The 12921-nt window shown below is 36.4% G+C and overlaps 1 protein-coding gene across 1 annotated transcript in view; it reads right to left on the bottom strand.

Annotated features, from left to right (window-relative positions):
- DOK6 (docking protein 6) overlaps positions 1–12921 on the bottom strand; it is a 253197-nt gene that overhangs the window by 65537 nt on the left and 174739 nt on the right. Inside the window, exon 6 of the mRNA XM_055800751.1 lies at positions 428–566. Coding sequence (XP_055656726.1) covers positions 428–566 — 139 coding nt within the window. The remainder of the gene's footprint in view (positions 1–427; positions 567–12921) is intronic.

Raw genomic sequence — 12921 nt, 5'->3', positions numbered from 1 at the left:
TACTGTTGGGAAAGAAATTCTTTCAGGGGTTAAGAGAAACAGAACATGTCTGCTGTCACCTAGGAGTGTTTTTCCACCATTAAGGCCATGAGGAGCAATTAACACTGATCATTGACAGTCATCACATGGCTGACTTCAGCTAAAGGCTTAGTCTTTGAGTAACAGAGCCACAATTTTCAAGAAGGTAACCATGGATCTCTTGTTTAATGGTATCCACTGTTTCAAAAAGACACCAAAACCAGATCATTGTATAGCACATGCTGAAAATCCCTGACCATGAAAATACGTAAATCTGAATGTCTGTTTTGTCTTAGCCACACAGCTAATACCATCACTGCAGCTGAATCCATGGACTGCCATTAGTCCATATTTCTTTTGTTCATTACCAATTTTTAAAAGTTTAAAGATTTTGGTAAAAAGACCTTACCCTTGCCTTCTGCTCCATCTCCATCATTAATCTTTCATGTTGTTCTGCTATTGCCAGTGTTGCAGAATGCACTTTCTGATATATCATTTCTCCTTCTCGCGTCTGAAAGGTGAACAGCCCTTCTCCTGTGTCACACATCCTGCAGTGAGATTTAATCAGAACGGAAGGAAAAAAAATGAGTACTGTGTAATTTTTATCTAACTGTTATAAAAAGTGCACACCTTGCAGTAGAAAATGCCAACTTTTGTAGCTGAACTCAGGAATTCTGAACATCTGCAGTTATTTTTACCATTGAAGAGAGACATATTCCAAGAGATGTGCAGAACTTTCTGAACATAACCTTTACATTCAGTTTTAATCATCATCTGAATAGTGAAAAAGAAGTTTTATCATAGAATAAAAACTTTAAGTAATACAGTCAGCTATTTCCAGCATCATTTCAAATGTCTGCAGTGGTAAGTGGGACCTGAATTTAATTCCCTTAAACCAACTGACGCCAGAAGTACATAGTGCATCATGACTTTGAAAATTTGACATTTTAAGAGAACATTGACCAATTAAAAATGTTGTTATGGTTAATCACTACAAAGAAGCTGTATCTAAAGACAGCATTAAGAGGGTTAAATTATAAACATCTGAGCACATTTATGTGAGGCAGCGTCTAAAGCTATCTTAATAATTACCAAAGTCATTCAGTGTATTTGACAATAGGAATGGTATTTCTGCAGTATAAGAAGATAAAATAATGAAAAAAAACCACCCCGGAAATAAAATTTGCTTTCTTCTTTTGAGATGGCAACTGCTGATATCCTTATCTGTGATATCACTGAGGCATTATGCTGAGGAAGAGGAGTGGTACATGGTAAATGCATGACAAAGACGGCTGGGAAATACAGAAAATGGGAGTAGACAACAATGTTAGATTACTGAGTAAGTGCTACTTTGAGGATATATCTGGTGTTAAACAGTGGTACAATTTGGCATATTTATATTACTAGTCCCATTATATTATCAGTGTCTGATTTCTGTATTTGTATAGACTTCTTGCAAATTTAGAAACGGAATTAAAAAAATCCTTTTTATTTGGTCTGATAATCCCTGTAAAGATTTTCAGTTATCTGTGATAGAAAACTGTTGACTTGATTGAATGATTCATAACACCCTTCAGCAATAGAGAGATTTTGTTTTGTCTTAAAGTAGAATATTCCTTTAATGTTTTGGTTGTTTACATTATTTTTAAGGACATAATTTCTTTACTATCTCAACACCTTCAGCATGGCCCTGCAAAGCCCAAGGCATACAGAATTACAAGACATTTTAGAAAAATATGTCCTGAATAGTCTAACATACTAATAGGTTTTTAAATATCAGTATCTTTAGAGTTTGCATCCCAGATTCTGTATGATTATTCATGCATTAAATTTTATAAAATATTTTCCCATAAAATGAACATATAGATCTATATTGTTTTAATTTATTAATAATTAATTTTAAAGTCATTAATAATTATGCTACATTACATGCATGTGCACTCAAACAATTATGTTATAGCTTTTTGAAAATGGAATAATTTTTTTCATGCGACTTTTTTGTGGAATTAGGATACAGCTTCCTACACAATTTTATTTCAGAACTCACTGAACAGGACTATTGTGCTATAGAAGAGACTACTGAGAATTCAGCCATTGCTTTTGATTTCAAGGATGACCAGTGAAAATATAGCCTTATTAACACTTAGAAAATATTTGCCTGTTCACTGGAGGAGACATGCTTTCATGAGCCTTCTATAAAGGAAGGGAAGAACAGAAAGCAGTGAAGGCAGAAACATATTCAACACAAGTGCTTCTGGAAAATACCTGGTGAAAATACTTAGTAATGATCAACTGATGTGTTGAAAAGAAAGTCATAGTCTTAAGAATAGATGATTCACGATATTATCCATAATTCTGGAATAAAAATAGTCTTCTTCATCCCAAGATGTATTTGATCAGTATTAATGTGATGTACCAATTAATAGATTAATTAAAAAAAAACAACACTTTTGTATTCCAATTCCAATGAAGATCATGTTCCCTGCTGTAAAAAAATAAGGTATTTTACATCCTTAGCCACAGTCTTCCACAGAACTTCTGGTAGAAATAAAATATCTCCAGAGTTTTGCGACATTATGGCAACAGCCTTTCAGATCCCTCAGGGCATCATATATAGCTAGTACTCTGCTTTTGTATAAAGAGATCTTAATAAAATTCAAGCAGCGTGAAATACCAAGTCTGGAAAAATGACAGGGTTTCAGAAACCGAAGCAAAATATGATCTTTCTGTTGGTTTCAGAGGATGAAAAATCCTACAGGGATAAAAACAAGGAAGCAGGCAATGGGGGGTGATTAAGATTCAGGAGTTAAGCTGCTTGTTTTGACCAAGCAAAACCTGACCATGACCACTGCCCACCAGCCCAGGGTCTGTACCGCCGGTGTGAGCCCTGGGTGGAGGCAGCAGTGTAGGCTGTGGCACCGCCCCAGCACCTCAGCCACCGCAGAGGACAGCAACGCTGGGTCCTGCTTATCAGCTGCAACAGGTGACTCAGGTGGACGTGTCATGCCAGCATCAGAAAACCACTGATTACCACCCCCTGGACTGTGGGCTTACCTGGCTAATGATGGGCGATACGCACACAACTGCTCAAAACTGGAGGTGGAGGAGAAATCTGGGCATCATTTTTTTAAGTGCTGAATTCCCCTAACTCACTTTGAAGTTCACAGGACTTAAAGGCCCTAGGAATGAAGCAATTGGTACCTTTCTTTCTTCTATCTAAACTCGTTATTAGTAATCTGTCTCCCAAGGAGATGAATCTCTTTGCCACAGTGACGTTTTCCTGTTCAGCTCCCCAGGATGTTACTCAGATGAAAATCTGATTTAAGAGCTAGTCTAGTCTAGCCTAGCCTAGCCTAGCCTAGCCTAGTCTAGTCTAGTCTAGTCTAGTCTAGCCTTGTCTAGTCTAGTCTAGTCTGTTCCAGTCTATTTGAGTCTAGTCTAGTCTAGCCTATCGTAGTCTAGTCCAATCATTTCTAGTTTTGTCTGTCTTCTGTTCTATTCTAGTCACGACACCGTTGTGTTCAGCAGCATGTTTTAGGGTTAGTTTCAGTCTTTCTAGAACAAGGAAGCATAAACCAAAACAGAAGTGCTGCTAAACATGATGGAGATGGGGACAGGGAAAAGTGTATTTGCAATGTCCTAAGTTTAAGAGGGTTGCTGAAAAAACAGAGGACCTTTACTTGGCCAACAGGAATGTACAAGCCCATGAGTTGAAACTCACTTCTTGACTTGCTCTATTTACAGTGAAAATATAGTCAGCAGAACAAAGACACTCTACAGCCTGTACATTTAAAGCTACATTTTCAGGTTTAGCCCTGCTAATATGTTGCTTTATTATAAGTGAAAATGAAATAACTGTGTGTAAACTCAAATTTCTCTATGTTCAAAGGGCGCATGGTTGTTCAGTTGCCAGTTTAATAGCGTCTTCATAACTTTCTTTATGTCTTAGAATCCCTTTAGGGAAAAGACAGGACAAAGGTGTGGACCTCTTCTTTTCCTGATAATGCCACTGTGCATCTCTACGAGCTCAGTATGACCTTCACTGTCAAAATATTTCACTGATTTCACATACTTTAAGTTTTTGATGAGAGACTTAACAGCTTGTGGATGCTTGAAAAATGCTGATGTTAGCTTGTCTATTGCTGTGTTTCTAACTTTAAAACAGTGATATCATTAACCTATACTTTAGGATATTTAAGGATCCAATGCATTAAAATGTATGAAGTGCTTTGACTGAAACAGGAAAGTGCATTTTTTTCTGTATTATTACAGAATGATATCACTGGGTGGATAATGCAATCAGTAGATAAACAGTTTTTGTGAAGTTATTACTTCTTAAAATACTGCCACAGCTTTTTATGATCATCACTGTTAGTAGATCTGCCTCAAGAGCCAGGGGAAAGAACAGGGAGAAGGTAAGAGCTAAGCTTGTGGCCCAGGACAAACTGGAGTTATAGATCAACGCTGAATGTTCTTGCTTTTACTCAAAGGTAGGGCTTACATTCAAGCCAAAGATATTTTCCCACCAGTATTGCACAATTTTTTTCACTGTTTCCCAATTTCACACAATGGTTTCCCACTGCCTCTACTCACTAAAGTAACTTCAGCCTTTTAGAGCAAAACCAATACTATATATAAATCTTTAGAATTCCCTTGAAAAAGGAAACTTTGTTGACTTGACTTGACCGCTATTTACAAATGGTAGTTTTTGCCAAATAGAGGTTCATGCTGTCCTGTCATATGTGAAATATTTTGAAAGTTTAACAGTGAAACATTCAGCAGCTGCATAAAAGGACAAGAAACAGGCATCTCAGCTTCATTTCGCTATCATGGTTAAGGGTAAAATACATTTTCACAATAATAAGGTTGTCTGAAAAACAAGATGCTCAGAAAGATTATTTGCTATGAGCCCTTGTTTTAAATTAAGGACAAATGACAATTGTAATTAGAAAATTTTTAGTTCTTTATATATATAAATATATTTTAATGGATTTGAATGATTTCTTTTTACTGACAAATAATTTAGCATTAAAGAAATAATGGCTGATTTAAATACTCAAAAGTATACAAAATTACGTACAAATAACTAAAAAAAGGTAGACATCCTCAAATAGGCACTGAAAAAACCTCATAAAATGTTTACTACTAGTAACTATAGCTATTAGTAACTAATACATAATAAAAACCCTACTACCATAGTTTAGCATTTCTAGTTCTTTAAATAAGAACGGACTATAAATTTTTAAATGAGAATGGAAGATGAGTAAGTACTGTCTATAATGAGAGTGCTATAAGTTACCAGTACCAAACTGGATGTAATTGCTGTTGCGTACTCTGCATCTGATGTGTGAAAAATCATTTCCTTTATAAACTGAAGCTGTTTACTCAGGACACTTCAAGGCCCGGGAATGAAGTTACCTAGTACTGACAAACGTGGTCAGATACCACTTATGGGACCAGACCTGTTACTGTCACAAGACTAGTAGTAAATAAAAGATAGCCTTTCTTTAAAGCCTTGAAGCTGTGACTGTCAGTCAGGAAAAAAAAAAATAACTGGTATGCAATATTTAACTCTGAACTGAGACATTTATTTCATGTGCTGCTACAGCTTTGATTTTCTAGAAAGTGGTGGAAACTAGCAACTCTTCCTCCAATTTAGTTAAATTATCAGTGGAGACACACAAATACTATCTCTCTTGGGGATATCTAACTTTTGTTCTTTCCTTGTTATCTCAACTTGAGCTAAGCCATTTTGACAGAAATCCCGTTTGTTCTTTGTGTGCAAGACTGTTACACACAGCACACACTAAAGACAGGCTAGCTGACCAGTAGACCTCACTATAGGATGAATAAAAAACTGCCTTGAGGGTCCAAATTCTTTGCTTATTCCAGCCTTCAAAACATGCTAGCTTACTTCCTCTCAAAGTTGTTCTTTCCTGCGAAAATGAAAAAAAAGCAAGCAAAGCAAATAAACTCCTTGTGGCAGGGGCGTATTTAGATTAAAATCTCCCTTTACACCTATTAATATGTATTAAAACAACTGAAAAGTAAACTATATATGCTTTTATAAAATTGTAAGTCAACTGCTATGTTGGAAGGGTAGAAAAGCAGAGGAAGAAATAAGAAAATGTTGATAAGATTCCTAATGTACAATAAAGCAATGAAAAAAAAGGATACATATGGTGGGGAAATAAAAAAAAAGGATAGCTACGTAATTAGGATATGTATGGGACCTAGGAAAGATCTATTGGTGAAGCAGAGAGAAGACAATTTACAGGAAATGTGCACAAAGTGTAATTAACTCAGGTATAGAACTTTGACAGCAGACATGGATAGAAAGACCTAAAGTTGGGACAAAGTTGGTGCAAGCGGGGAAAAAGTCCTGTGAAAAACCGACATGAAGCACAGCAATGATACAAAGGGCAACGTCCAGAACAAGCAGACACACTCTGAGTGTGGCTCGTTACTTATTCCCTATATGAATAATGAGTTAGATTGCCATGCTTTTTTGTCAGCGTTTCAGAGTTTTATCTGGAGTGTCAAATGGATATCCTGGCAATTTTATGATCTTCTTTGATCATAAAATAATGAAAATGATCTGATATATGAGGCACCTGCCTGCACTTCTTAATGATGGTTATTTACTGGCAAGAATATACAACACAAAAAAGCAATTATGCATGGTATCTACTAATTGCTGGCTATAGACATTCTTCCGTAACATTTATTGTTGTTGTTTTGCATTGAAGTGCAATATTGTTATTGCACTTCAGCTGAGGTGGATAACTTTACACTATTCTTCCCACACGTTCATAAGATATAGATAGCAGTGTTAAATCTGAAATTAGCTTGCTTTCATGTGGAATATCCTTGAATTTGGCCTGAGTCCATACAGGGAACATGGAGTATTACCACATCTCGATATGGCTCAGTAACTTTATCATGGAGCTTAGCCCTGAAGATTTCTTGACTCATTCTCAGCGTTTCCAATTAAAAGGACTAAAGGAACCCTCATGCCATCAAAGCAGCTTTCCTACTAAGACCATTTATGGCAACATTGTGCAATTCGGAGAAGGAACATACTCAGAGATGGAGTGGAAATGAGTGATGATGTTGTGCCCCCAGGTAGCTGAGATTCCATTACTCAGAGGAATCCAGCAGTCCTCCTCCAGTATTTCTTACAGGACCTTAACACTTTCCAAGCTGCGTAACTTTTTAAGATATTGTATGCAGTCACAGTAACAAAAATCTTATGTGCTAGTCTTTTTGAACAGAGATGCACTACCCTACAAATTTTCCCTCTAAAAGGGAGACTTTTTGTGTGAATAATATTTTTTCGTGATAAGATTATTTCTTTTCCTGCTGAAACCAAATGACCATTTAAGTGGTATAATATAATATAAACAGAAATTTTCACATGAAAACATGTTTTTATTTGTTTTGTCAGATGGGAGAGATTTCTGTACAGTACTAGTGGTAATTATGCCTCTTGGGATATTTTTTCTTCTCATTGCCTGTGCTGCCTCTACAACTGCTGTCTCTGCGCTGCCCTCTGTGATAGCACATTTATGCTGGCGAGGCATATCAGGGATGTATCTGACATTTCCCCATGTCAGATGTTTCCCATTTTTTGTTTAATGGAAGTGAAGAAAGTAGGCTGTGTCTTTCTCTGGACTATATCAATGATTATCCACTAGCACTTTAATTCTCTAATTAATTTCCACAGGTTTTTCTCTGTCTATCATAAGACACAGTGAAAAAATTGTATTTTTGCTTTCTTTCCTTGAGGCTCAGTTTTGATAAGAAGGAGTATTCTGTCTGGGACTTATTTCAGACCACTTTTATTTGGTTACTACCAAGCTTTTCCATCTATTCTCATGGAAATATTCTTATTTATATTAATTACTTTGATATACCAGAATAAATGTAACTAGTACTGAACAGTTAAAGATAGTAAATCATTCTCAATGCTAGTTACAGTGCAAAAAGCAGAAAAGCTGACTTTATTGAAGTGATGCATAAAAGGTAGAATGTGGAGACCAATATGCTAATTATGAAATATATCCATATGTAACGGTAAATATGCCGTACATAGGCTCTGTTTTCTATTTCCTAGACCCTAGAAACTAAACTATAGTCAATAAGAGAAGAAATATTCTGGAGTCTAAGAAGTTGAATCCCGAACACTTTACTATAACTACATTTTTTGCCTCTTCCTGCTTATAAGCTAGCTTCATGAAACATGACCTAGACATTTTGATGGGGAAGATTGAACTGTGCTATTTGTGCTCTACCACCTCTAAGTAAGAAGGATTCTAGGTTACACATGCAAATTACCCTTCTGTGTTGGTATGCAGTTCATATTATTTAAGAAACCGGTGTAGGTCATCAATGCATATGTGCATGCAAAACAAACCACTTTACGGAGACTTCAGATCCCTTCACATTTTCTTTAAAAAAAGATCACATTTATTAAAAACAAAGAGACGATAATAAAATCAATTGTTGACATGTTCTTAAATACACAAGATATTTGCATTTTTCACAGTTTAAGTAATAGAACAAACATGAAAATTTTGTCAGATAATTAGTTCTGTTACTTTGTAAAGCTCAGGTCTTGTTGACAACGATGAAATACTATTTAACAGTGTCTTGGATGACTATTTATTCTTACCAACTCCATGAAAGATAAACCAAGAACTCATACATTACTATTGTCATTTCAGCACAGAAGCATCAGTTACGGTTGGCTGTACAGAAAACAGACCAATGAAAAACATTGGTCTGAGAAAAATAAAAGAGATTGCAAAGACTACAAACAGCTTTTTTTTTTTAATTAAACCTTTTCACTCATCATGGTTTAGCTATTATTTTTCATCTCACTTTTGAATGAGAGGGGTATAAGCTGGGGTCATATTCAAATACAGGTATTTGCTACAGGACTTCTGTCACCCTGTTAAGAGCTGTTATTCCCCAATGAAGACAAACACATCCCATAACAATATTACCCAGTTCCTCTCAGTGTCTTTAGTAGCAGAACACAGGTGAAGCAGCATTAATCTATGTGAATACCGTTGACACTGATAAATACAAAAATGTTAGATATAAAACCCAAATGAGGCCATTACTGGTTAAAATAAATGACAGTGTAATAATAGAGGAGCCCTGTGGCAGCGCATCACTGCTTGCTACAACAGAAGCAATAAAATTTAGTGGCCCAGGGTTTTTTTTTTCCTTTTGGAGCCCTAAAGTCACTGTTACATTGGGGACTACTGCTTGCCCAGGGTGTTGTGGATGGAAATCCTCTCAAATGGTACTTGCTAGAGTCTGAATTAATTCTGAACACAGTGTGACACGATTCTGAACGTACTCGATCCTCTTTCAGGAAGTAATGAGTTTTGTAAGAAGGAGGCACCTGCCAGTTAAGAGATGTTAGCATAGAAAGAGCCAAGGTATGAATGTGCATAGGTATATTTGTTCATTTTACTTCATCTTTGAGGAACTTGGAGTGCTTAGAAGCTCTGCCACTGGACATTATTGCAGAGGTGTCAACAATATTTGGAGTAATTGATCATGCTCAATGTAAAAGCTAAACTAAGAAGACGTAAAAATGCCCAGTTTTGCATCTGTACATACCAACAAATACGATATTAAAAATTTAACATAGGACCACATTTGAGATGATCTACAAGAGTATTTGTCCTATAATGCCTCATTAACCTCTCATCTATGTATCGAATGCTATTGGAAACACAGGTGCAGTCAGGTACTGTGTTCGTGTCATTGGTCTTATTATTATTTTGACAGCAAGCATAGGAAACTGATACTTCCTGCATTTTGATCAAAGTATATCCACTTAAGGAGAGGAGGGAAATTTCTGGAGGGCTGAACAGGAATCAATTAATAAAATTTATATTTTTGATGGATGAATAAAAAATTAATATCAAGACAACAGAAGTAAAAATCTAGAAACTGATATAGAGCCATGTTTAGGACCATAGAACCAGGGAAAAAAAAAAGTGAATTAGTCAATTATAACATGTATTCAATACATCGGTTTTCCTGGTTTATGAAAAATGAACACTGCACACTTTCATTTAAAAAGTGGGGGCACACAAAGTGCAAAGAAATAATGAAGGGAACGCCCCGAGAGGTCTATGTTATATTTTTTGACTACTTGAAAATAAAGCATTTCAAGTGTGTCCCACTCTGTCCCCGCCCCTTTTAAGTGCACCATCATTAATGGTTTTGGCCACCTAATTTATCATCAGACATTCCCTGAAACTTTCATTGTGCTATGATTTTATTGTGATGGGGATTTAAGCACTGCTCTCTTTGTTCAATGTCATCGTCTCCATCTTCAAGGTATGAGAGCTCCTGCTTTGACCATTGTGGCCACAGAGGAATTTTCAGAAAGTCATATGCAAATACTATGGGCACACAGGGTTGTCCAGAGACACTCACCATGCCATGTACATACACTAATGAGTAATTAACATATGCTAATTATATCCCAAGACTCACCACACTGATCTCAAAACTGGCAGGTTTTCGACTCCACGGTGGGAGCAGCCTGCCACAGCAGCAACCCCTGGGACAAGCAAAAGCACCAGGGATGAGACAAGGCAGGGATTTCTTTGAAGAAAAACCTGTATTTCTCAGCTGCTGACAGTAAGAACTGAAGATCTTAGCTGAAGGCCACTTTAACTAGACATGTAGACACAGATGGCCAAATAATGCCTTCAGCAGAAACTGGATGTGCAATAATAATATCAGACAATAATCACAGAAAATGTACAGCCCCCACAAGTATAAAACATTCATTGAACTTCCACCAGTTTTCTACATGTGGTATTTAATTTAGAGAGGAAACATGACTTCCCTCCCACTTGCTTTAACTTTTCCTCTTTGACATAAGCTAGGCCAAAGTGAGGCAGACAGATTTTTTCCCTGTTCTCTCAATTGCAAACAGCAGCAATTCTGTTATGGATCAAGCAGCTCACACTGCATTTACCTGGCATCTAACACCAGCCTTGATTGCGTATATGACATCCTTGTGTTAGTGCTTGCAGCAGTGGGAAAACTCTCTTTAAGTATTTCTCATTAGCCTGATAGCTAAAATAAATCAGTTTGTGTTCAGTAAGTAGCAGCTTAATAAGGCCTTGAGAGCCCTCAAAATATTTTTTGTAAGATTTTGTTACACTTCTTTCAATTATACAAGTAAGTGGGTAGGTACAAGTGAATAAAAGAAATGTAAAAGCAAATAAATAAGAGAGTCCTGCAAAGCAAATAATCACAAATAATCACATATATTAAATCATGCAGAAAAACAAGAGGAAAAGCATATAAAAGGATGAAAAATAAGCAAAAAGCAGTATTTACAGTTTATTGTTTCATACGTGGGCTCCCTGTATATTTTCTTATCTCATCTCTCATATATTATGTTCTTTCTATAACTTCATGGGATGCAACAGCTAGCCATTTTCTGATATTTTGATAACTCTTTATTTCCACCTTTCATAAGTGGCAACCAGTTATGATGATTAGGTTCTCCTAGTTGAACAGCTAAGAGTCCTGTGTGAAACTACTGATGCTGTACTGCATAAAGCCACGTTTTATGCTATCTTTAATGAGGCTTTTGTTTAAACCAAAAAGGTTTAAGTAAAAATGGTAAGAACTGAGGCCATTGTGTGTATGTGCCACCATCTATTCTGGACAAATACTCCTTCAGGCCAGTTTTCTACATAGCACAAGATGCTACTAATTGACAAGAAATGCACCTTGACAAGTCCACCAGAAAAGGGGAAAAACAAAGGCTGCGAAATGAATTTGTAATGGTAGAATCTGAAAGTATGAAATGCACCTTCTCTAATGCATAAAATATTCAAGCACAGCATGTTTGCTCTCTTCCTGGGAAACTTGAAGCATTGTTATAATGCCAAATGGAAAAAAGCAATAGTCCTTTGCTGTGAAAAAACACTAACAAGCTACCTTTACACTGGAGCTTACTCATCCAGTTCAATATTTCAGAGTTTAGGCTTCTACTGTTCTACACTGCCTTAGTAATATTTTTATAAGAAATTTATAACAGCCATGCAAGTGCTCTGAACACTGGAATGTGTCAATCCCTTCTGTCCATGATTCTGTATGCCAGGTTCAAAAAAACCATGAACTATAGATGCAATACCTGCTGGCTTCATCAAACTTTTATACACACCTAGCCAAAAAGGAAACACTATAGGTGGCAGAAAGAGAAACAGTACAAATCCCTATGTGCAGAACAATACATGATGGATATTCATGGTTCTTATGCAGCAAAAGGTGGCCATGCCTTCCCTGGACATTTACACATAATAATTTGGGCATGTCTGGGGCTATTTCATGCATGTCATTAAAACCCTCTTGAGTATCCTAGGTAACATTTAAGAAGCCTTTTGAAGTATTTCTCCATTTTGTTACTCTGGAACATTTATATTATAGGTATCCTTAATGTCATAGACAGAGTATTAGTCTCAAGACAAATGCTAATCTACATTTCTATTTCTGTGTATTACTATTTCTGCTCTAATTTCTCTGATAGTCCTTTTTACCAGCTATTTGACAGTACTTCTACATGCACTGAACACTTTTTTTATTGGCTGCCCTCCATTTCATCTACGCTTCTAAAGCCGAGAGCCAATCATACTGATTTTTTTTTTCTCTGAGAAATTGATTCAATGGGGCTTAAAGTAGCCTCCCATAAAAAGACAAAAGTACCTGTGAAATTAAATATTTGAAATGGTGTCGTCAATACCTGCCAATGACAAGCATTTATCCTGGCCAATCTCATTTTGCTACTTTTTGCTCCTATCTTCCACACTTTCTGATTAGTTGTTCCTAAAATGCTGCACATATTCCAAAAGC

Source organism: Falco peregrinus, chromosome 3 (genome assembly GCF_023634155.1).
Source record: "Falco peregrinus isolate bFalPer1 chromosome 3, bFalPer1.pri, whole genome shotgun sequence".
Classification (NCBI taxonomy): Eukaryota; Metazoa; Chordata; class Aves; order Falconiformes; family Falconidae; genus Falco; species Falco peregrinus.
Note: the sequence above shows the minus strand (reverse complement) of the source record. Positions and strands in the feature narration are given on the sequence as shown.